Source organism: Schistocerca serialis, chromosome 6 (assembly GCF_023864345.2).
Source record: "Schistocerca serialis cubense isolate TAMUIC-IGC-003099 chromosome 6, iqSchSeri2.2, whole genome shotgun sequence".
NCBI classification, from domain to species: Eukaryota; Metazoa; Arthropoda; class Insecta; order Orthoptera; family Acrididae; genus Schistocerca; species Schistocerca serialis.
This window is the reverse complement of record NC_064643.1, coordinates 389,454,768-389,481,944: the sequence shown is the minus strand read 5'-3', so window position 1 is coordinate 389,481,944 and position 27,177 is coordinate 389,454,768. Positions and strand designations below refer to the sequence as shown.

Genomic DNA, 27,177 nt, shown 5'->3' with positions numbered 1-27,177 from the left:
CTGTGTTAACCCACTGGCTGATTACAATTTCTTCTTCTAAATCATAATCTTCACTTAATTTTTCAGTTAATTACTCAGTTAGTGCAGTATTTGCAGGACAGCTGTGGCAATGATGTAGCATGCAGTTTCGGTTTTCCGTGTTGCACACAAGCATCTTAATTAGGTCTTTAAAAGATTCTTCAATTTTCACAGCATCCAGTAATAGTTTAACATTCTGGTGGATACTACATACACATACAGTGTGTGTGCCTGCTGCACCAGCAAGGATACACCATTTAGGTCTCAAGAAACAAAATTTTGAAAATCCTACTTCTACCTCGGGATTCTCCCATTTGAAAGAATAATAGAGTTCTCTCAAGTTACACAAAATGAGTCTTTTTTGCATGTACACATTTTTTTGAACACTTACTTTGTCTTTTGTTCCCGATAGCACTCTGGAACTTTCATCCTTTTCATAAAAATCTGTTACAAGTCTTACTGTATTTTCAGAAAGAGTTTTACCTTTTTTTGGACAAGGAGTTTCCAAAATACCCTTTTCAGATTTTAGCTTTCTAGCTTGTCGCACCGTGTACTCACTTAAATTCTTTCATCACTTTATTTCGACTCCCAAGAATCTGGAGCCAAGGTCAGAATCTGGATTTTTCTAGACCTCCCAACAGATGAAATCTTCTCTTTCATAAGAGAAATCATTACATCAAAATCCTTTGCTTTCTCAACCACACTTGTATCTTCTTCGTCATCATCAGAACTTGGTGCATCGTATTTTAATGCTTTTGAAACCGCCTTTTTTGCAGTCTTTTCAATACTGCTAACCTTCCTTTTAAAATAAGACCCTTTACTTTGTTCTGACAAGCCATGAAGCTTTATCGGTGTTAAACCTAAATTATCAAGAGCAATGTTTGTTTGTACGAGGGATTCATTTCTGGATTCCAATGATTCTAATTCAACCATGATTTCATCATCTCTTTCACTTTCATTGACTTCAACTCTTAATTTTTCCCTACAAAAGTTACAGCATGTTGAGCAAAGCTTTTATCCAGGTTTTATGCTAATATTTTTTGTCAGTAATTGTTTAGAAAGATCCAAGCCTATACTTCTCAATGATTTTTTGATGGGCTTTTTGTGTTTTTTTAGTGGGTCTACACGTGTTGTTTGATACTTTTCAAAAACATATAAAAAGTAGTAGCTGTGGTGTGAACATATATTTTTAAATTCACACAGATTAACTCCAGATCGTAAGTGGATCAAATCTTTTTCTTCCTCACTCAATTCATATACCGGTTGTAACTTTTTTGAAGGTGTGTAGGTTGTTTGGAAACAGTCAGATTTTTTAAATAACCCTACGCTACAGGTTTGAATATCTGACATACTGATTTCACTTTTGGTCTGATTACTGTTCTGGTTACTTTTATAGGATATTGGAAAAGAATCTCTGTAAACTAAGTAACAGTACTTACTGAAAGTTCGAATAAACTTAATAAAATACTATCCAAGCACTATTTAACACTGTAATAATTTTTTACTTCAAAACACAGGAGTAACAAATCAAAATCCAAGCATACATAGTTACTCCAAGAAGACAAAAACTTATTTTCGGTGTGTAAGTCACTTGGTACTTTTTATTTTTAAAATATAATTAATATTATTTTAAAAATTAGACAACTATTAAACAGGTTAAAAAGCCAACATAATTTTTCTTTTATCTAATAGCCTATACAATTAAGAGTATTTTAAAATAAATTTGAGCTTTCTATCAGGTCTAAGACTCTTAGATATTGCAGTTTTTGTAAAACTAAACATCCGTTAGCTAAAAAAAAAAGAAAAAAAAACTTGTAAATTTTTTTTTCATTTAGAAGATTTTAATATATCTGTATGGTGATTTTTTTTTAATATTTAGATATAATACACAAACTTATTCCAAAATTTCATACTGGTATCTTGAGTATTCTTTAATATACAATTTTTTTTAGTTGTGAGGACACGTTTAAGTTAAGATTTCAGACTGCTGAAACAACGCCAAATCTAAAAACTTTAAAAATGTATTTAAAAAAAACTAAAGAGACAGAACAAAAAAATTTTACAAGTGCTTTCAGGATGATAAAAGAAGTAATTGTACCAAGTTTCATCAAAATCTGACATGGTTGGTGTCAAGGCGTGGGTGACTTGACATGGAATGACCCTATAACAAGTTTTCATCAAACTTGATGTCTCTTTGAAGAATTAATCATCTCTTTGGACACCATAGCTGATATCTATTAACACAGTGTCCAACAATGAATGAAGCACTTCTTTATTGTGGAGTCGAACTTTCCAGCCATCACTTCTGCAGGAAGTCATAAATATACTGCTTAACTAAACACTCTGTTTTTGCAACTTCGGCATTTCACGATATCACAAAATAGCAGGCACTGTCTTTTTTAATGCATATGTGGGTGTTCTATTTATCAAGCAAACAGTAGTCTTACTGCTTCTGACCAAAAAAATGCTTCTGACCAAAAACATTTTTAAAGTTGTTCAAGAACATGTAGTGAGCCTTGTTTGTAATATTCCTATTCACACATTTACAATCTTCATTTTGTTGTGGTGTGTCTCATTATCAACTCGTAATATATTCCCTTCTCCTTAAAGAAGTTCCTCATCTCGTTTGACAGATATTCACCTCCATTATCACAGCAGAATCTACTAATCCGTGAAAGCTGTCATTGCTTCATACTATTTAACATATTCCAGTACTTCAGATTTATTTTGCATCACTTTTACAGCTGTAAGTAGTAATCTTTAAATGTAACATTGTACATTCTTCCTCTATTCATTCCAGTGTTTGCTCTTGTCATCTTCTGACTGTGGAAGTCTTGTTTGCATGCCTCCCATGTAGGTGGTGTATGACTCTGGTATCTTCAGATCTTAAATGTTCATTCCTTCCACATGTTTTGGAAGCACCTTTAGATTGGTTCAATTCAGGTGTCATAACCTTTGATGCAAGTTTGCAGCATTTCGAGAAGAAACGTCTTGTCAGGGGTTTCTGGCAAATTCCAGACCATACATTTTCACCTCATTTTCCAATGCCATGGCAACAAAATCCTTTCTTTCATGAATAGTTACTCTTTTGCCTCTCAAACATGGCTTTGAAACCATTTTTCTCCAGTCTGTGCACTGACAGCGATATGAGAGCCAGTCTAGAAACACACAAAATATTTTTAATTGAAATTGGAAACTGCCTGTCCGTTGATAATTGCAGAACCTTTGTTGTTTTTATTTCTCTTATTACAGTCGGTTCTTTTGTGTTTAAATTTACCATACTTTGACATTTAAAACTAAACTGTTTTTCTCAGCCGGAATTGTGTTTGTCACATTCACAGATATTCGTGAATTTGTTTTCCCATTGAGTTTTCCCATGACTGAAACCATTCATTTCTGTTCATATTAAACACTGTATTCTGTCCTGAGTCTACTGTATGATTCTTCTTATTGTTTGCACATTTATTTTCATGATCTATGAATCTATTGTTCCCTAAGCTTAACTCCAGATTTTCTGTGTATAATGTCTCAATTGCAGTTAAGTTGTTATATTCTTGTGACATTGTCAACAAAATATGACAAATGGCATAAAGTTCTTCAGTTGTCACTAGTTGACCGAAGATCATGTCTCACCGTGTCAAATTCTAAGAAATGCTCAATAAGTATGCTCTTTTGTTGGTTTATGTAGAAGTAACTGGCTAACAAAGCTTTTTCTTTAGATGCATCACACAAGTTATTCCACATTCTAAATGACTATACCCATTATCTTTTCTATTACTCTTGAATGATACTTTTTATCATGCTTTGTGAGATCTTTCAGTTGTTTATCTTTCTCAGTTTCTTCCTCTTCATCTTCACTTATAGTAAGTGAACTTCGCTTTTTCTGTGTATTCTTCTACAATGAGGTCCAACAAGCATAATTTGTCTAACATATCTTACATTCGAAATTTCCAGATTCCAAAGTTGTTTCCATGAAAAAGTGGAACACGATATTTGCTTTCATGCTCTTCCAACATTTTGTCATTTCAAACTCGTGAACCAGAAATACAAAACTTCTTGCACAATAGTTACAGTTGAAACTAAACTACCAACTATTTCCATTCCATCTCTGGGCTCATAACCTATTGATGGTTGGGCGGTTGATTTGACCAAACAGCGGGGTCATCGGTTCCATCGGAATAGGGAAGAATGGGGAGGTAAGTTGGCCATGCCCTTTCAAAGGAACCATCCCAGCATTTGCCTGAAGCAATTTAGGAAGTACGGAAAACGAATGTGACTCCAGTGTGCTAACCACTGCACCACCTTGCTCAGTCAAACCTGTCAGGAAACAGTTTGCAGTGTGTGGTTGCAAGAACACTTAAGTTTAACTGATTTGTTCAGTGTAAAAAAGAAAATAAAGAGCACAATATATGTTATGCGTAACAAGCATCTATTTACAAGCATACTGTACAAGAAAATAAGGGAAGATCGGACTTTCCATAACCAAAGACTAATATATTGAAGAGATCATGAGGAGTGACCTACAAATTGCTATTCCTTCAATTTGAAACTGTATCTATCAAATAGTGCAAATGTAACATGGTATTGATCCCTTAATAATTTCAGTTTGGCCTATTTCCTGATATTTCGCACTCTCCGTATTGTAAAATGCATAAAATATTTTGGGCATATAAGTTCACAACAGAAAAATTATTTAATTATAGCATATTGTGTGCAAGAAACAAGTACATGGTTGTTTAATATGTTCCATAGGATTGAGCTTCAAAATCAGTTCCACAGTATTGACTATTGAGATGCATCCATTCCAAAAAATTGTAAAATAATTAAGGTGTGTGTGCAGGGAACAAGTCTGAGTTGCTCATTTTATATCGGTCGTGCAAATAAATTGGGAGCTGCTTCAATGAGCAATTGTCATTCTGCTGTCATCAAATTGCGTGGAATTTTTGGAACATAAGCATATTTATACATCAAAAGAGGACAAGTATATTGTGTACACTATTTTCATATTGTGCTATAACACTCAATTATACTGTCGCAGTTTCATGTCTGTGATTTGGGTGGTACAGTTGTAGAGCATAACAAACTTGGTTCAGTCATCATTTACTTCCTTAGTCTCTCCCAAGGGATGAAGACTTCAGGTAGTAAGATGATCCAGTAATCTTTGTGACTTTTAGCATGACACATTTTACCTCCCTAGCCCTTTCTCTTACAGCACAGTACAGCTCCTGTAAATTTAAATGACAATCAATCTTTTTCTTAAGTTGCCAAATGATGTCATCTGATGTCTTATTGTTTAGGTAAACATTTTAATATATTCTGGAAAGGCTGATTATTTTGTTGTACATACTTTCTTTTCGTTTTTTTTTCCCCCCTACTTAAATTCAGGTTTATCTGCTTCTCCCCTGAGATGTTGAATTGCCCTAACGTGTGCTTGGAACTGTCAGTATTATTGAGTGACTGTTTTTATCAAGGGTGTTTACTATTTTTCCATATTAATTTTTAAGTTTTAAAATATTGACTTTAACTTATTTCTTTTCCTTACAGAATGCCTACAACTGTTGGATTGCAGCATGCCTCTACATTTTCACACTTCTAATATCAGGACATCAGTTTTATGTTAATAGTCGCTCATCTTTAAGTATGTGAGACACTGAACAAGTAAATGGAAAAAATTATCAAATTTCTTCCATTTTCTTGGTCCAATCACCTGAAAGAAATATGTAGCCTCACATTTTAAATTTTGAAATCCAGGTGAACCACACAAGTATTTCTGTAAAAGTAAGTTTGGTATAAGTAATGCATACTTAGTGAAGTTTCATAATTTATTCGTTTTGAGTAACAATGCTCAATTATCTTTTAAAACTAAGGTGGTAACAGGCATTACAGTTTTTTTCATTTTGAATATATCAGTATTAGCCATGGTGTAATTGTTTCCCAAATGCTTACAAGAAGTCGTATCTAAATAGGTTAATGATGCTAGTGAGGTTTTGTTTTTCAAAGGTTGAAAGTTTCAAAGATTTCATTGTAAATGTGTATCATAGATAATTAATATAGCGGTAAAATAATCTTAAGTTTATATGAAAATTGTGTGTTGATACTGTACGTAATAGGACAGTTGCATTTGCTGTAAAAGTATATACTTCACTATTTTCTTTCTCTCTCTCTTTATTTTTTTACAAAGAGTTTTCACTACAAACTGTTGATAATTTTGCAGTTGAAAACAAAATGCACAATTCAGTGGATATAGGGCATTTTATGATTATTAGTATTTCAGTATTGAAAATGTGCAGAATTAATTATTTCCACTGTTGCATTTTTATGTAGATAGAAATACTGTTTTAGTTCTGTGTGATAGTTTAATTTTATAACTAGAACACTCTACTCTGTGTATTTATAAGATTTGCTGCTGAATAATTACATTCCTGTATTTGAAAGATGAGAGAACTTTATCTTAAGGATGCTGGTAACTTTTTACAACCAGACAACAGGAAATTGTCATTTTTCTCACAACCATGATGTAAATACTTCCTTGTGTAAATAAAGCTTTGTTTGTGAAACAGTCACTCCAGAATTGTTCGAGGTGCCATATAACTTATTATAAAATTGTTAAGCTTGTAAACCATTTAGGATATGGACTTAGTTTCCCATTTATCTCATTTATACTGCAACAATTACATTTATAACTAATCAGTTCTTTAGCACACTAGCTGTGTAATCAACCCTGCCCTTACATTAAGGAATTAATAGTATTCCTTTTAATCATGTTAAAAATTAAACATGTTATAGCAGGTCCCAATAGTTCTGCAAGAGAGATCATTGCCTAATTGAGTTGTGAACAAGTGTCATATGACTTTATTAATGGAGATTATACTACATAACTTTTGATTATGTTACTTCATTACGTACACAAGATATTGCTCTCAATAAATGTATTGTATTCAACAAAGTACAGAATGTAGTATTAAAACCAGAACTTAATTTTGAACCTTTCAACTTATAGCTCTTCTATATTACCTTGAAAGTTGCGCACATTTTACAGCGGATACCAGAGGTCAAAATCAGTTACCATCACAGAGAAAGAGTGCCAGAGTGCCTAACATCTGTAGCTTGCACAATTAAGAGCGTACAGATTTTGTTGGAACAGTCAGATGTAGCTCAGGTGCCAGCCACTAAAGCTGGAAATCTGTAAATGCAATAGACTGGCAATAAGAATGCATTCATTAGTGATTACTGACACAAATTCAAGACAATCTTCTCGACTACAGAGAAGAGCTACTTGTATGGTGGTGTAGGTAGTACACTTAAAGTCCTAAAACACAGGAGTTGCAGATCAGTGGCTTACTGTGCTGGTAAGGAAACTAGTATTAATAAAGACAGTGAATGAAATCAGTGATGATGTTGGTCATTTGAATACCACAGAAGATCATTAAGAGTACTTAATATTGTCTTGCGTACCAAGAACAGCATGTCCAGTAAGTGTTAGGTGATGATGAAATGGAAAACATGGGTATTGAATTTAATACAGGAATCGGGAATTATGGAGTAAATTGCCTTACACGAGACCATGACTTCCAAAGTAAACCAACTCCATTCTGGAAACAACTCCATGAAGCTTGTGAGATATTTTATGCAATATTCTATGATAGCATGAAATGCACATAGCTGCCTTAGGGTTGGGAAATGGGAGTGCATGTCTTGAGAACTTCTCGCTACATTTCATATAGAGTATGCTTCTTGAGATTCTCAGGAAAGTAAGTACACTTCTGATGATTTGATACTGCAGAGTAGAGTCTGAGGACAACAGGCTCGGACTCTTGCAGATTGGTCCAATAGACAGAACCATAAACAGAGATGTGGCATTCTATTCACAGCAAATAGTATACGTGCATTGTGTTAGGCCTGTGATGACAAATGACAAACAACTTGCAAAGAAAGTTAAATCATTTGTTTGGAATGAGCTGTACTCGATGGTATATTTGCAGGCAACAAAGAGGAAATCATTGGCCTGAGGCTATTTCAGGAATGACCTTGAAAATAATGCGCAGTATTGTGTTTGTTCCCAGTACAAGTTTCGAAAGCTGAAATACAACTGGCTTGATTTGTCATTTGAAAAACCACATATTATTTAAAGACTCAAATTGTCTCGTAAGTATGATGTGCATTGATTGATTTTCTTTCTAGTAGCTTCATGTAATTACTTCCTAACCTACCTCAGCTCTATCTTCACAGCCACTAAGTGTGAAATGGTCTTGAACACCTAGATGTATAGGGTTTGGAATTTGAGACAAATCATTGTTAGCAAGATCTTGTGCTGGGAAATTGTAGATGTAGTATATTTTATATAGGAAACAGAAAATAATTACAAATTTTCATATAGACTACCACAAGGCAACAAGCTCCACTCTGTGTAGTACAGCATATCTTTGGATGGTGTGTTTGTAATACAATCACAGCCACATGTGTCTTGTTGATGAAACCTGTACTGTGGACGAATGTGGCCTGTAGATACTGTTTGGGGCTGGCAAGGGATTTCCATTTTAGCCGTGGTTCCAGATGTGGCTTCTTACAGTCTACCATATTTACTCGAATCTAAGCTGCACTTTTTTTCCGGTTTTTGCAACCTGCCTGCGGCTTAGAATCGAGTGGAAAGTAAGCAGAAGTTCTGAAAAATGTTGGTAGGTGCCGCCACAACTAACTTCTGCCGTCAAATATATGTAGCGCTACACAGGCATGCTTTGCAGCCACAAAGATAAATACTGGCACCAAAACCTCTGAGTCAGTAAATAAATTTAAAAAGGGTGGAAGACGAGCTTTTTTTTCTCCGCTCAGAGTTTCGACCACTGCATTTTCATACATTATCCAACGAAGTAAATACGAATTCCATATTGTTCATCTTCAAATGTAGCAGCATTTCAATGTACTATGAAAATCCGACTGGCAAGACTGTTTGGGATGTTTGTCAATATGGCCAACTCTACGTTCTGAATGTTTTCCTACCTGTGAGAAGACGCGGTTGTTAATGGGAACTTTTATGAATTGTGAATTACATGCAGTATTCTCTTCACCAAAAGAATAATACGAATATAAACATTTTGCCATGTATTCTTTCATGTTTGCTGCTATCTCATTTAAATCCTGTCTGTCTAATAAACTACAAAACTAGTTGAGACAACAGCAAACGCGGAAGAATATACATATCATGTCATGTTTATATTCGTATTATTCTTATGCCTAATAGTGATACAGTCAGAAATGAAGCGCGGCAATTGACTAGATTTTTAAATCTAAGATGACTCTAATTTCTGTGCAGAATGTAATGTACTAAAGAGGCCTCTGCAAAGATTTTCAAATGGAGAAAAATTTTCGCCAAACTCTTGTTCAGAACATCTTCTATCATACGCAGTTTATTATTTGGTTCTTGTTGATCATTATCAAAGAAAGCAGCAGTGTAAGTAACAACAAATAGCAGTCTCTTGCCATTGTTTCGCTAATGAGACGATTCCTCTCTTTTTTTTATTAATTGTAAGCGCGGTAGCGTGCACAAAAGCAAGCCATGCCACGAGCGGCGACAGGACGTAAATACTCATTATCAGGATACGACAAACAATGCATGACACAGTACAGTAATGCATTTTCAGCTCGGAGTGACGTAAACACCTATAACAAAGAGAACAGCACTTATCAGATCATAGAAAAATAAGCAATCAATTCAAACCAGACGAAGCATGTGAAAAAGGAAGGGTACCCTTATAAATACGGACGGAGCGCTTGACGCGTAGCAATGGCTACCTGGTAAAGCTTAACTGCTAAGCTTACAACTCGAACAAACAACTGTAGCTGTATCGTCATTCATTCGACCTAAATTGTGTCTCATATTACAATGGACCAACTTTGTTTCAATTTGGAGGTGCGGCCTAAAACTTTTCTCTCCCCTTGAATTTAGTCTCAAATTTCAGGTGCGGCTTAGATTCGGGAAAATTTTTTTTCCTCGATTTCGAGTCTCATTTTTCAGGAGCGGCTTAGATTCGAGTGCAGCTTAGATTCAAGTAAATACGGTACTTCATGCAGACCTGTGTGTTTATTTGTATTCCTCAACTTGAAGGCAGTGTACAGGGAACTGAGCAAAATATTTTGTTTCGTTACTAATTAGGAAATGTCAATGTTGCTCAACATCAATTATAAAGTTGGCTGGTAATTTATATTTTATTATGTTTTACTGAATACAAATCAAGCATAAATGGTTTAGCTCAAATGAGTCCTCTGGTCAACCAATGGGATGTCATGACATTGTAAACATAAAAAAATGATTGGTTTCATCAGTGAAGAATATTGAAGGAATCAGATTTTGATGTCATTAATACAGCATCAGTCATGTTGCAGACATTACAGTATGTAATCACCATGGAATGGTATGAAGTCAGTAGTATTCAACATGTCAACATTTTATTTACATGTCGAGAAAAAAATTGTAATTCCCCTTATCCTGCAAATAGGAATGCTTTGATGCCACATTAAGTCTGAACGTAGTTCAGTGATGATAAAGTGTTTGATTGTAACTAAGACCAGCAGATATGCTGAACAGGTTTCAGAGAGCAACTATATAGGTAAGTATGTTGATGAAATGTTGGAAAGAAGTGAATTGTGAAGAAATTCTAAAATTCTTTGGCATTATTGTGAACAAGGTACTCGTTACTTATCCAACAATAGATTATTGGAACACACATCTTCTGTTCAAAACTAACATTGTGTCTCAAATAACCATCTCCTGACGTAACCAAAAGCCTTAGAGAAAACCTCAGTTCACTTGGACATAAGTTCCCCCTCAGTGGAGACTGAAGTCATCGAAGCGTTAATTGGAAAAATTACAGTTTTGTTAGCTGTGGGTGTGATAAGATGTCCTGTGAAACTTTATTAAATGCATTCTCTCCAAACTACCAAGATCAGATAGTTAGGAACCCCACTTATAGACATATATTGGATGTAATGACAACAAACAAACCTGACCTCTTTGAGGATGTCCACAGCGAAACTGATATCGGTGACCATGACATAGTTGTGGCAAAAATAGTTACCGAAGTAGAAAGGATAACGAAAACAAAGTAGGGAAAAAAATCAATAGCAGCACATCTCAATGGGAACTTGAAACTTTCAGCACAGGGCTGGAGCTTGTAGAGGAACTCTGGCTCAAGTTTAAAAGACTAGTGTACCATGCACTGGATAGATATGTAGCCAGTAAAACAGTTCATAATGGGGAGAAACCTCCATAGTATAGCGTCACAGATTTCTCCATAACAGGTTTTAAACAGTGTGTAGAGCTATAGCTAGAGAGGTGCTGAGTGAAACACATTTGGCTGTCAAGAGAGCAATGTGTGTTGCCTTCGGTCTACCTATATAGGTAGAAATTCTGGTTGTATGTGAAGGTTGTTAGTGGCACCAAAGTTACTGTACAGTAACTAGAGAATGAGACAGAAACAAAAACTGACGATAGCAAAGCAAAAGCTGCAATGCTTAACTCTGTTTTTAAATGTTCCTTTACAAAGGAAAACCTAGAAGTGCCCCAATTTAATACTCATATCAATAAAAAGATGAAAGAAATAAGTATTAATGTCAGTGGTGTTGAGAAACAGCTGGAATCATTAATAATGAACAAAGCTACATGGCCCAATGGAATCCTTGTCAGATTCTATACTGAATTTACGGCTGAGTTAGCCCCTCTTCTAACTATATTGTAAATCTCTCGAAGAAAAAACTGCGCTCAGTTCTTGGAAAAAGGCACAGGTCACACCCGTCTTCAAGAAGGGTAGTAGAAGTGATCCACAAAACTGTCCAGTATCCTTGACATCAATTTGTTGTAGAATCTTAGAACATATTCCGAGCTCAAACATAGTGACGTATGTTGAACAAAATGATGTCCTCAATGCTAACTAGCGTGGATTTCGGAAACATTGACCATGTGAAACCCAACTTACACTTTTCTCACATGACATACTGAAAGCTTGGGATCAAGACAACCAGGTAGATGCTGTATTTCTTGGTTTCTGAAAAACATTTGACTCAATAACCGCACCTACACTTAGTGTCAAAAGTACAATCTTGTGGGATGGGGTATCAAGTGAAATTTGACTGGATTGAGGACTTTCTGTTAGGGAGGACACAGCATATTATCTTGGATGGAGAGTTGTCAGATGTAGAAGTAACTTTCGGTGTGCCCCAGGGAAGTGTGTTGGGCACACACTGTTCATATTGTATATTAATGACCTTGCAGACAATATTAATAGTAAAATCAGATTTTTTGCAGCTGATGCAGTTACCTATAATGAAGTACTGTCTGAAAGAAGCTGCATAAATATTCAGTCAAATCTTGATAAGATTGCAAAGTGGTGCAAAGATTGGCAGCTTTCTCTAAGTGTGCAGAAATGTAAAATTTTGCACTTCACAAAATGAAGAAAGTAGTATACTACAATTATATCAGTGAGCCACTGTTGGAATCAGCCATCTCGTACAAATACCTGGGTGTAACACTTTGTAGGCGTATGAAATGGAATGATCACATAGGTTCAGTTGTGGGTTAAGCAAGTGGTAGACTTCAGTTTATTAGTGGAATACAGGGGAAGTGCAATCATTCTACAAAGTAGATTGCTTACAAACCACTTGTGCGCCCGGTTCTAGATTATTGCTAAAGTATGAGAGACCCATATCAGATAGGACTAAAAGGGGACATTTAATGTATGCAGAGAAGGGCAGCACAAATGGTCACAGGTTTGTTTAATCCATTGGAGAGAGTCGCAAAGATATTGAAGGGACTGAATTGGAAGACTCTTGAAGACAGACATAAACTGTCCCGAGAAAGTCTGTTTACAAAGTTTCAAGAACTGCTTTAAAGAGTGACTGGAGAAATATACTAAAGCACCCTACGTATCGTTCACATAAAGATCTTGAGGATAGATTAGAATAATTACTGTACTCGCAGAGGCATTCAATGATCATTCGCCCCTACTCCATGTGTCAATAGAACAGGAAGAAACCCTTATAACTGATACAATGGGACGTACCCTCTGTCGTGCATCTCACAGTGGTTTGCAGAGTACAGATGAAGATGCGGAAATGACCAGAAAACACTTCCAGTGACTCCTCTGTTGCATCCGTTTTGCAGATAAGAAGTTGGGTAAAGAGGGTGGTAAATATCACGTCGTGAAGAAAGTTTCGTGCAGAAACTGGTAAAACTGTTGCAATAGATGAGCCCATGCTACAGTTTAGATGACAACTTTCTTTATGGTGTAAGCCATAAATGTGGCATTAAGGTCTTCAAACCATGCGATAGTATTTGATATACTGTATGCGTTGTCACTTTTGCTTAACAGACAAATTTTGTTAAAAATTCGGCAAAATGTATCAAGCTGGAGCTTATGCATATTTTTTTTTTGGAGAGGGCCAAACAGTTGTTGCAGATAACTATTATACATCTGTGTTTTTTCATTTCAGCAAAACACGTTGGATATGGTTCCGTCAGGCACAGATAGAAGTGGAAATGAAAAACTAAAACCTGCAGTTATTGTTGACTATAATGAAGGAAAGCAGAGAGTAGATGTTTCAGATCAAATGGCTAGTTACATCTCACCCTCAAAACAACCATTCAGTGGTACCACAAACTCCTTTTTGAATCCCTCTTAAACACAATAACACAATGGTAATTGCAACAATATTTTATAGGAAACTTACAGCCAATAAAGAACTTGAGGATGGAAATTGTGCAACATTTACCATGAATGTCAGCTGAGCAAGAATTGTTGAGTGTCTCCAGGGATGAACAAAGATTACCAAAATTTTGTGGTCAGATATTGGGCAATAAGGAACTCCACTGGCTATTGCATAAGAAAAAGATACAGAATAATAGAAAAGTGCAAAAGAGATGTCAGGAATGTTATGTGAAGATTGCTGAAGCTTGTGCAAGATCTGAGGCTTTGAAATGAGTAAAGAGATATTCACATTCCGTGAAACCTGCAACAGATGGCTCTGCCTATCTTCTTACTCATAGACCTGCTGAGTACTATACACTGGCATCCTCATTTATACTTACCCTATTCAGGAAATTGTATACATGATTGTTTCCTTCTTTTTGTTTACAATTTACATTTTGTTTACAACTAGTTTTGTTTCCAGTTCTCATTGCGCAATAATTAAGCTTCAGCAGTTGCCATCCTCAAAGCATATTGAGTTCTCATGTTACACTGAGATGCCACATAGCTATTGGCATCTGACATTTTTGGTTTTACAAAATTGTGACCTATAAGTGGCAACAGGGACAACTGTTAAATAAATGTGGAAAGAAATAACTTTATTTTATGAGATTTTCCTTTTTTAAAAAATAACACTGTCTAGCAGGAAAACATACATCCCTATCCAAGCAACAGTCAATGTATTAAACATTGCATTGCATTCGTTTTAGATATGCAACACCTCTTTGAATACTTGGAGGTGTGTTTTTAATAATTCCTAACTCTCATGCTAATATCAATTAACACACTGACTGCTGCACACACAGTGATGGATGTTTCACTGTCAGGTCATGACATCAGGCCTAAGGCTCTGCTGTGACCACTGCCAACCTCATGGTAGTCAACATGTTAAAAATGTATCTACAGTGTTGACTTACATGACGGAAATTTGAGATTAAAGGTTGTGTGGGGACTGTGTCTCAATATCACATACAGGAAGGCCAAAAATTCAAAAGTGTGACATTTACAAAAACAAGCACAGAAAACTTACAAGGAAATGTGGTGTAAATTGTGTCATGCAAAGAGCAGTCACAAACACATATCTTGTTTCTTCTGTGTAAGTACATTTTGGAAGTCTTTATTAATTGATTATCAGTTTCAGATATTCTTTTGCCAATGTTTTATGACAGCCTTCTCAAAGTGGCTTCATCATATCACATTCATTGGCAGTATGGTTGCTTTTAGTGCAGAATACCAAGATGTTAAATAAGTAGTCAAAATACATAAACCATGAGAATTGTCTTCAGCTGTTTTGACTATTGTACAGGTGACATTGTTAGTACCACTATCCTGTTTTCAGCTTTTATATGTATACTGCAAACCTCCATATTGTGTGTGGCAGATTATTCTTTATGTAGCCCATTTTCCATTCCAAGCATAAGCTCAGACTCGACTCCCTCCTTTCTGGTTTAAGTTATTGTATAAGTTTGTAATGCAAATCTGTAAATGCTAGGAGTAAAGTTCAATTATAAATGTAATCAGTGAAAAAAGTAATATCTTTGATAAAAAAATGTTTCATTACATATTGAATAAAGTATGGCTTTATATTATATATTTTATTTGGTCTTAATGGCCACGTAGCAAAAACTGTATGTCTTTGAATATATTTTTCCTTAGGAATTTATTATTTTCAGTGTGAATTTTGTATCAACGACAAATCATACACTCAGTAGAAGAGCAAAGGCAACTTTATTCAATGAAACACCAAGGAAATGTGTTTGTGTCTGAATACTATCAAAATTAACTAGTCAATAAGTGGCTAAATCCAATACACACTACCTCCTTTCCTGGAGTGCTAGTCTTAAACTAGCGGTGTGTTGATTTGTATGCCTGATAAAGAAAGGGCAACACATTCCAACACTTCTCGAATTGCTTTCAAGACTTGATAATTTGAGTATTTTTCTTGAAACCCTCCAGCAAGCCAAATTCCTATCCCTGTCTCCTTGAATGCCATCAAAACTATCTACATAGCAGCCATTTCAATAGTTGTTGAGAAGTTAATGCCAAAACATACAAGTGTATGCACACAGATTATGCACCACCAAAGGAAAGACATTTCATAATTTATGTAGAAAACATGAGGATTCTATTAAGTACACCAGTTTTTCAATGGACAAAATACTCAGACATAACACAGAAATAATGAAGTCAAGAAAATATGCAGCCTAGAATGCAGATCATCAACACATCTCATGTACTTCATCTGCTTGAACCCTAAATATCAGTATTAAGATCTCAACGTAAAGGTCCGCAGCTCGTGGTCTCGCGGTTGTGTCCTTGCTTCCTGAGCACGGGGTCCCGGGTTCGATTCCCGGCGGGATCAGGGATTTTCACCTGCCTCGAGATGACTGGTTGTTTGTGTTGTCCTCAGGCCTGTCTGTGACTCAGCACCACCTCTACATGGTGAGTAGAAATCTACTGTTTTCATAATATGATTGCAAAAAGGAAAGTTGCTACTCACCATAGAGCGGAGATGCTGGGTCGCAGATAGGCACAACAAAAAGCTTTCAGCCAGTAAGGCCTTTGTCAAATGCAAACGCTAATGCCACACATGACTGCAGTTCAGCCAACTGAGACCACACTGCAAACAGGAGCACCAGTGCATGATGTGAGTGGGGTAGGGGTAAGGAGGAGACTGGAACAGGGAGGGGGAGGGATAGTAGGGTGGGGGTGGCAGACAGTGAAGTGCTGCAGGTTAGACGGAGGGCAGGCAAGGAGAAGAGAGCAGGAGGGGGTAAAGTAGAGGAAGAGGACAGAAGTAAAAAGACTGCGCGCGATGGTGGAATGGGAACAGGGAAGGAGTTGGATGGTCAAGGACAATGACTAACAAAGGTTGAGGCTAGGAGGGTTACGGGAACGTAGGATATATTGCAGGGAAAGTTCCCACCTGCGCAACTCAGAAAAGCTGGTGTTGGTGGGAAGGATCCGTAAGGTACAGGCTGTGAAGCAGTCATTGAAATGAAGGATGTCATGTTTGGCATCATGCTCAGCAACAGGGTGGTCCACTTGCTCATTGGCCACAGTTTGTCGGTGACCACTCAAGAAAAGAACACAGACAGCTTGTTGGTTGTCATGCCCACATAGAATGCAGCACAGTGGTTGCAGCTTAGCTTGTAGATCATATGCCTTGGATAGGATAAGTGATGTTTGTGACCGGAGTAGAGTACGTGATAATGGGAGGGTGTATGGGATAGGTTTTGCAGCTAGGTCTTACAGGGGTATGAGCCATGAGGTAAGTGGTTGGGAGCAGGGGTTGTGTAGGGATGGACGAGTGTATTGTGTAGGTTCGGTCGACGGTGGAATACCACTGTGGGAGGGGTGGGAAGGATAGTGGGCAGGACATTCCTCATTTCAGGACGCAATAAGAGGTAGTCAAAACCCTGGTGGAGAAAGTAATTCAGTTGCTCCAGTCCTGGGTGGTACTGATTTAAGTGGTGAATGCTCCTCTGTGGCCAGACGGTGGGACTTTGGGAGGTGGTGGGAGACTGGAATAATAAGGCATGGAAGATTTGTTGTTGTATAAGATTGGGAGGATAATTACGGTCTGTGAAGGCTTCAGTGAGACCCGCAGTATAATTTGAGAGGGACCACTCGTCACTGCAGATGTGACAACCATGGGTGGCTAGGCTGTATGAAAGGGACTTCTTGTGTGGAACAGATGGCAGCTGTCGAAGTGGATGTATTGCTGGTGGTTAGTAGGTTTGATAGGATGGAGGCACTGATGTAGCCATCTTTGAGGTGGAGGTCAACATCTTGGAGGCTGGCTTGTTGGGTTGAGTGGGACCAGGTGAAGAAAATGGGGGAGAAGTTGTTGAGGTTCTGGAGGAATGTGGATAGGGTGTCCTCACTGTTGATCCAGATTTTTAGGATGTCATCAGTGAATCCAAACCATGTGAGGGGTTAAGGATTCTGGGTGTTTGGGAAGGATGGCTCTACATGGCCCATGAATAGGTTGGCATAGGATGCTGCCATGCAGGTGCTGATAGCCGTACCCTGGATTTGTTTGTAGGTCATGCCTTCAAAGGGGAGTAATTATGGGTGAGGATATAGTTGGTCATGGCGACTAGAAAGGAGGTTGTTGGTTGGAACCCGTCAGGCATTGGGAAAGGTAGTGTTCAATAGTGGCAAGGCCATGGGCATTACGAATGTTAATGTACAGGGAGGTGGCATCAATAGTGATGAGCAGGGCACCGTGTGATAAAGGGACAGGAACTGAGGAGAGCTGGTAGAGGAGAAATGGTTGGTATCTTTTATATAGGAGCATAGGTTCCAGGTAATAGGTTGAAGGTGTTGGTCTACAAGAGCAGAGATTCTCTCTGTGGGGGCACAGTGATTGGCCACAATGGGGCATCTTGGGTGGTTAGGTTTACAGAGTTTAGGAAGCCTGTAGAAGGTAGGAGTGTGGGGAGTGGTAGGGGTGAGCAGAGAGGTGAACTCTTGGGGAGAGGTTCTTGGATGGGCCTAAGAATATGAGGAGTGACTGGAGGTCCTGCTGGATTTCTGGAATGGGGTCACTGTGGCAAGGTTTGTGGGTAAAAGTATCTGACAGCTGGCAGAGTCCTTCTGCCAGGTAATCGTTGCTGTTCAAAACAACAACAGTGGATCCATTATCTGCAGCTAAGATTATAAGGTCGAGATCAGTTTTTAGATGGTGGACTGCAGTTCATTCTGCGGATGTAAGGTCAGTTTGCATGTTGGGGGAATTGGGGAATGATGGTGAGGCAAGGTATGAGGTTAAAAAATTCTGGAAAGTTAACAGGGGGTGACTTAGGGGCAGTGGGGAGTGGATCACAGTTGGATGGAGGAGTGAACTGAGTTAGGCAGGGTTCAACATTGGTCTTTGGCTGAGTCTGATTGGTAGGGTTGGTGGTGGAAAGTGTTTCCACTTTAAGGACCAGGAGAAGGAGAGAAGGTCTTTAACAAGTTTTGCATGATTGAATTTGGGAGTGGTGCAAAAGGTGAGGCTTTTGGAAAGGACTGATATTTCTGTGGGGCTAAGGCTTCTGGAGGAGAGGTTCATGACTGTAACGGATCTGTTTAGGTTCTGGATTCTGTGTGATGGTGGGAGGGAGTTTTGGAGGGTGGGGTAAGTGTAGTATGTCTGTGAGATAGGGTTTGTAAGCCATGAGGGGATATGGGGGAGGTTTGGAGGTTGTTGTAAAGGTAGCGGACAGTGGTACTCCAAGGTGGGAGTAGAAAGTTATCAGGGTGGAGAGTTTTTAGAAGTGGCGTTGTGCCTGTTGCTCTAGTTCATGGGGGGCAAGAGTTTCAATGTGTGTTATGGGATTGCATAGCAGGAGAATTTTGTGGCTAGAGAGAAGGTACTGCAAGGAGGTTTGGCCTTGGTTGATATGGTTTTGCAGAACTATGTTGGTGAGGGCTAAGGAGTGGCAGAATATGAACAGGTGGAGGTCATTGTGGAAGGAGGAGTGGCAGCCAGAGATGAGTAATTTGGGGGATTCCATGAGCCAAGCAACAATGCATGAACAGTATGTGGGACTGGGTTCTAGCAAGGGGTAAGGAAACTTTTCTGTATTGACGCAGATGGAAGGAGCAATGATCCATGGTGCAATGGAGCAATGATCCAAAAAAATTTGCAAAAATACATCCAAATACATGTGAAAAATGACGAGAAGGATGAAATGGATGCAAAAGGGTGAAAAAAAAACGAAACCTGAAGGAGGGCAACTATAGCAAAAGGTGAAAACTCACTAAAAATGGTCTAAAATCACAATGAGATCAAAGAAAAAAAATGTGATGGTGGATAAAAGTGAAGAAGTGAAATGGCAGGTGTTACTGGATGAGGTGGAATTAGTGGGTGCGAACTGTGATAGAATAAAAAAAGAATGGGGGTGGCAAGGGGTTTATAGGATGAGATACAAGATCATGTGGCACCAGAAAGATGCATGAAATAACGCACAAAGATACGGGAGACTGACACAGGGCGGGTGATCAATTTGAATGTATAGGATTAATGATGTCGGTGGGAGTAATGGACAAAAGATGCTGCACCAACAATCAGCATGCTTCCTGAAGTCTATAAACCCAACCACACAGGACGCCCCATTGTGGCCAGTTACTGTGCCCCCACAAGAGAATCTTTGCTCTCGTAGACCAACACCATCAGCCTATTACCTAGACCCTATGTTTCTGTATAAAAGATACCAACCGTTTCCTCCACTGGCTATCCACAGTTGCTGCCCCTTTACCACACATTGCCCTGCTCGATGCCACTTCTGTAGCACCACATTTTGAAAGCCTCTATTCTCTTCTTGTCCAAACTATTTATCGTCCATGTTTCACTTCCATACATGGCTACACTCCATACAAATACTTTCAGAAACGACTTCCTGACACTTAAATCTATACTCAATGTTAACAAATTTCTCTTCTTTAGAAACACTTTCCTTGCCATTGCCGGTCTACATTTTATATCCTCCCTACTTCGACCATCATCAGTTATTTTGCTCCCCAAATGGCTAAAATCATTTACTACTTTAAGTGACTCATTTCCTAATCTAATTCCCTCAGCATCGCCCGATTTAATTCGACTACATTCCAGTATCCTCGTTTTGCTTTTGTTGATGATCATCTTATATCCTCCTTTCAAGTCACTGTTCATTCTGTTCAACTGCTCTTCCAAGTCCTTTCCTATCTCTGATAGAATTACAAAGTCATCGGCAAACCTCAAAGTTTTTATTTCTTCTCCATGGATTTTAATGCCTACTCCGAATTTTTCTTTTGTTTCCTTTACTGCTTGCTCAATACACAGATTGAATAACATCAGGGAGGGGCTACAACCCTGTCTCACTGCCTTCCCAACCACTGCTTCCCTTTCGTGCCCCTCGACTCTTATAACTGTCATCTGGTTTCTGTACAAGTTGTAAATAGACTTTTGCTCCCTTTATTTTACCCCCGCCACCTTTAGAATTTGAAAGAGAGTATTCCAGTCAACATTGTCAAAAGCTTTCTCTAAGTATACAAATGCTAGAAACGTAGGTTTGCCTTTCCTTAATCTTTCTGCTAAGATAAGTCGTAAGGTCAGTATTGCCTCACGTGTTCCAACATTTCTACGGAATCCAAACTGATCTTCCCCTAGACCGGCTTATACCAGTTTTTCCATTCGTCTGTAAAGAATTCATGCTAGTATTTTGCAGCTGTGACTTATTAAACTGATAGTTAGGTAATTTGCACATCGGTCAACACCTGCTTTCTTTGGGATTGGAATTACTACATTCTTCTTGAAGTCTGAGGTTATTTCGCCTGCCTCATAAGTCTTGCTCACCGGATGGTAGAGTTTTGTCAGGACTGACTCTCCCAAGACCGTCCGTAGTTCTTTCAGTGCTCTACCATCTCTTCACGCAGTATCAACTCTCCCATTTCATCTTCATTGATGTCCTCTTTCATTTGCATAATATTGTCCTCAATTACATCACCCTTGTACAGACCCTCTATATACTCCTTCCATCTTTCTGCTTTCCCTTCTTTGCTTAGAACTGGGTTTCCATCTGAGCTCTTGATATTCATACAAGTGGCTCTCTTTTCTCTGAACGTCTCTTTAATTTTCCTGTAGGCAGTATCTATCCTACCCCTAGTGAGATAAGCCTCTACATCCTTACATTTGTCCTCTAGCCATCCCTGCTTAGCCATTTTGCACTTCCTGTCGATCTCATTTTTGAGACGTTTGTATTCCTTTCTGCCTGGTTCATTTACTGCATTTTTATATTTTCTCCTTTCATTAATTAAATTCAATATTTCTTCTGTTGCCCAAGGATTTCTACTAGCCCTCGTCTTTTTACCTACTTGATCCTCTGCTGCCTTCAATACTTCATCCCTCAGAGCTACCCATTCTTCTTCTACTGTATTTCTTTCCTCCATTCCTGTCAATTGTTCCCGTATGCTCTCCCTGAAACTCTGTACAACCTCTGGTTTAGTCAGTTTATCCACGTCCCATCTCCTCAATTTCCCACCTTTTTGCAGTTTCTTCAGTTTTAATCTACACTTCATAACCAATAAATTGTGGTCAGAGTCCACATCTGCCCCTGGAAATGTTTTACAATTTACAACCTGGTTTCTAAATCTGTCTTACCATTATATAATCTATCTGATACCTTTTAGTATCTCCAGGATTCTTCCATGTATACAACCTTCTTTTATGATTCTTGAACCAAGTGTTAGCTATGATTAAGTTATGCTCTGTGCAAAATTCTACCAGACGGCTTTCATTTCTTCCCCCCAATCCATATTCACCTACTATGTTTCCTTCTCTCCCTTTTCCTACTCTCGAATTCCAGTCACCCATGACTGTTAAATTTTCGTCTCCCTTCACTACCTGAATAATTTCTTTTATTTCATCATACTTTTCATCAATTTCTTCATCATCTGCAGAGCTAGTTGGCATATAAACTTGTACTACTGTAGTGGGCATGGACTTTGTGTCTACCTTGGCCACATCTTTTTATTCATTATTAAACCTAATCCTACATTACCCCTATTTGATTTTGTATTTACAACCCTGTATTCGCCTGACCAAAAGTCTTGTTCCTCCTACCACCGAACTTCACTAATTCCCACTATATCTAACTTTAACCTATCCATTTCCCTTTTTGAATTTTCTAACCTACCTGCCTGATTAAGGGATCTGACATTCCACGCTCCAATCTGTAGAATGCCAGTTTTCTTTCTCCTGATAACGACGTCCTCTTGAGTAGTCCCCACCTGGAGATCCGAATGTGGGACTATTTTACCTCCGGAATATTTTACTCAAGAGGACGCCATCATCATTTAACCATACAGTAAAACTGCATGCCCTCGGGAAAAATTACGGCTGTAGTTTCTCCTTGCTTTCAGCTGTTGGCAGTACCGGCACAGCAAGGCCATTTTGGTTGATGTTACAAGGCCAGATCAGTCAATCATCCAGACTGTTGCCCCTGCAACTACTGAAAAGGCTGTTGCCCCTCTTCAGGAACCACACGTTTGTCTGGCCTCTCAACAGATACCCCTCCGTTGTGGTTGCACCTACGGTGCGCCCATCTGTATCGCTGAGGCACGCAAGCCTTCCCACCAACGGCAAGGTCCATGGTTCATGGTTCATTCTTATATACGACGTTCTATTGTACTAATACTAAATAAGGTCATTCACTTTTCTCAATTCCACAATTAGGCTCACTCATAAAATCTCTTCAAGTCTTTATGCGGATACAATCCACCTGTTTTATAGTCTCCACTTACATCTCGTAACAAATAAACAAATAACTCCCGGCATGTGGGATATCGATTATTTGGAATGGACCCGCCTACAAATGTTGCCACTTTTTGTTAATCTTCATTACAGATGATGTCTTTACATGCTTCTTCAACAGGACCTTATCGTAAATTTTATAAACACATACTCCAGATAACTTCTTATCATACTTTCGTTTTCTTAACTCTGCTTTTTTTATTTGAAGCCACTTGGACGTGTTCAATGACATCTGCATAGTCCATCTTATTATCTAAGATACGTGGTTAACCTTTAATCCAGTTACAACTAGGTTCTCGATGAAACATAACTTCAACTGGAGAAAAACCAGTCGAGGAATGAGGTATTTCATTATGTATTGTTTCAAAAACTTTCACATAATTAATCCAATTACAATAGTTCTTTTCAAGATACGTTCTCATGAACCGGATAAGGTTACGAAACAGTCTCTCTACGGGTGAAGATTCGGCAATGATTTTATTGATCTCTCGTGCATCGAGCACCAATCTCAAACTACCATCAGCCTTACCCAAAACAACTAATGGACTACTATAGGGTGAAATCGAGGGATCAATTATGCCCCAGTTTAACTTTTTACTTATTTCTGCGACCACCATCTCCTTCTGTGCCCACAGTATGGAATAAGCTGCCTTACAGTAAGTTTGGTGGGGGTATACTTCCATGTAATATACATAATCCTTGATAACGCCAGGCTTAACATCAAACACATGCACAAATTCATTTAGTACAGATTCTAATTCCCTTTTCTGTTCTTCCAGCAAATACTCAGACTCATTAGTCTTGGTTGAAATTAATTCTCGCATCTCGGACACAGCATTACAATCTAAAGAGTACAAACAGCTATTGTGACATAAATACAAAACTTTTACTTTCAGTTTAATAAAACTTACTTTGCTATTAAGGTTCGGCTGATACTCTAACTTCCGGATTAACGGTATGGTAATTGTCTTTCCAAGATTGCTTAAGATACATTGACTGCCTGCAAAGTCTAGCATTGCGTCTTGTACCCGCAAAAAAATACCCCAGATACAATTATGTGACTGGTGGGGAGCTAGCAAGAAGGCACATTCTGTTAGCTCTCCTTGTACTTCCACCTCCACTAGTACTTGAGACATAATCACGACGGACTTTTTTCCCAACGCTCCTGATAAAGTACAATTAGACACCGGTAAACTGGCAATTTCTCCTTAGTCATTAAGTATTTATATAGCCCAACACTCATAAAACTAAAAGCTGCTCCTGTGTCCAACAAAATCTCAATTTCCTCGCCACAGATCCGTACATTTACTATGGCCTGCACAACATCCACCAAGCTACCCTGAATTTTTCCTGGATTGTCCAATAACTCCTGGCGTATATCTTCCCCTTCGTAATATCTCAAGATGTTTATTCTATTATCATTCGCGCCTCCCCAAACTTCCCCGGCCATGCCGGGAAGGCGTAGAGTAGCTGGTTTTAGTTTGTTGCATTACTACCATTGTGTGCCTTGCCACTTTCATCAAGCACCACAACTCTTACACCCGATACTTGCCCACGAAAATCAGAGACATTATTATCACCTCACAGGAGTTGGTACATACTCTGGATTAGCAATAATTGCATTCGTCGTTGCCCCCCAGTGTGCAGGTCGTTGACTTTCCCAATTTCTATCGAGTTCGTACGTTGTCTTGTTCCCAATACTATATTCATAAAGCTTTCTTTTTCAATTTGCTCCTTCCATATTATTCATATGTGTATGTGAAACATCACAACTATCTCGCTCATATCGGCAATTCCTATTGTCGTTTTTTCCCCATTACATTATTCCCATTTGGCATGAAATGTCCCTTTTCCATTGCATTATAATTATTATTACACTTGTAATAATTCTCCTTCCTGTTTCGCTTAGCATAATTTAAATTACCCTTTGGATTTCCATTAGTGTTATCTCCATTAGTATGCTAAACATGATCTACGTCATCTACGGGTACATTAATTAATTTCTCTCGTAAGTGTATGAGCAACTTCCTCGTTGATATTCTTACCACTTCACAAGGGCTCATGGGATTGTTCCAATAACGTGTTTTGTTAATATATTTATCAAAATATCTCCTAACCATGCCTTTTTTCGGGTTGAAACACTCAGGCGTATAGATCTGATTTCGTAACCTATCTTGTTTACTCTTTGACCAGTACTTAGCTACAAATAATTGTTCAAATTCGTGGCATGAGTGACACTTTTCAGCGATTTCAGATGCCCACAACACTACTTCTCCACAGGTTTTTGACACAATAAACTGTATTTTGTCCCGTTCCCTCCAGGAACAGGGAAATACATTTTTAAAACTATTTATGAACACCATAGAGTGTACCGAGTTACGCTCATTAGAGAATATCTGAAATTCTCTTGACTTAAAAATACTGAGCTCTATTTTAGCTGATTCTACAGCCCCCCTATCTGTACAAGTTCTCTTGTTATCCCATTTCTCCTTATTGTTAGTGTTCATTCCCATTCCATTCACCGTACAATTACGATTCCGGTCAGGTGATACCGGTGGACAACTACCTTCGCACATTTCATCTCTATAATAAGGGTGACTTACAGGACTATTACTTGTAGTTAACCGTTTATCTACACTCTCCTGCCACATGGGTAATTCAGACATTACTTTATCTTTAATTATATTAAATTCTTCTTTAAACTTACTCACTAAGTCTGATTCTTTTGACTGTGAGGCATCAAGTCTACATTGTTGTATGGCAGTACTGACAACCTCGATAACCTCCGTTTGAATTTCCCCCGATTTTACCTCGATCCATTCAGATATTTCTTCCTCAAACTTTTTTGTTTGCTTATGCAAATAATCATCTACGTAATTTTGCCCCGAGATTTCCTAGTTCTTTACTTGCTCACAAACCTGTGCCAACTGTGTGTTCAATTGATTCTGTTCATTATTAATAGCTTTTACCTTATTCTCTAAACCGCTCACAGATGTCTTTAAGGTGCTCGCTTGCTTATTATTAGTCTCGACACTTAAATCTACGTTCTCCATTTTATCAGACAACACCTTATAACTATCCTTACTTTCCTTTTCACATTTAGCAACCAAGTCTCGCATCTCTTTCTTATATTCATTAAACTCTTCATCAATTTTTGCAAACCTTAATTCTAACTTTCTATCTACTAATTCCGCCATAGCTCGAGTTTGTTCTGCCATGGCTTCAGCTTGTTCTACTTTTGCTTCTGCGAACCTTATATCTAGGGTCTTATTAAATTCTGCTCTAGCTTGAGCTTGTTCTACTTTTGCTTCTGCTCTAGCTTGAGCTTGTTCTACTTTGGATTCGTCAAACCTTTTATTTAACAATTGTAATATTAATCCAAGGTCAACTGGAGCTGAAAACTCTGTATGTTCCTCAGATCGAGTATGTGTTCTAGGCACCTCTGTTACATGTAAACTATCATTATTATTAACAAGGGAACCTCCCCATCGCACCCCCCTCAGATTTAGTTATAAATTGACACAGTGGGTAGGCCTTGAAAAACTGAACACAGATCAATTGAGAAAACAGGAAGAAGTTGTATGGAACTATGAAAAAATAAACAAAATATACAAACTGACTAGTCCATGCACAAGGTAGGCAACATCAAGGAGAATATGAGCTTACGAGCGCCGTGGTCCCGTGGTTAGCGTGAGCAGCTGCGGAATGAGAGGTCCTTGGTTCAAATCTTCCCTCGAGTGAAAATTTTACTTACTTTATTTTCGCAAAGTTGCGATCTGTCCATTCATTCATTGACGTCTCTGTTCACTGTAATAAGTTTAGTGTCTGTGTTTTGCGACCGCACCGCAAAACTGTGCGATTAGTAGACGAAAGGACGTGCCTCTCCAATAGGAACCGAAAACATTTGATCGCAAGGTCATAGGTGAACCGATTCTTCCACAGGAAAACACGTCTGATATATTCTATATGACACTGGTGACGGCATGTGCGTCACATGACAGGAATATGTTGTCGACCCACCTAACTTGCACACTTGGTGAATGGATGAAAAGATTCTTCTACCTTTCCCGATTTAGGTTTTCTTGTGGATGTGATAATCACTCCAAAAAAAGTGATGAAAACATAAGAGTTTGTCACATAAAC

The 27,177-nt window shown here is 38.2% G+C and overlaps 1 protein-coding gene across 1 annotated transcript in view; it reads left to right on the top strand.

The window, feature by feature from the left end:
• LOC126483754 (ribonuclease kappa-B) overlaps positions 1-7,003 on the top strand; it is a 33,053-nt gene extending 26,050 nt beyond the window's left edge. The window contains exon 3 of the mRNA XM_050106897.1: positions 5,563-7,003. Within this exon, the coding sequence (XP_049962854.1) occupies positions 5,563-5,664 (102 nt within the window). The 3' untranslated portion in view covers positions 5,665-7,003. The remainder of the gene's footprint in view (positions 1-5,562) is intronic.
• The last annotated feature ends 20,174 nt before the right edge of the window (positions 7,004-27,177 follow it).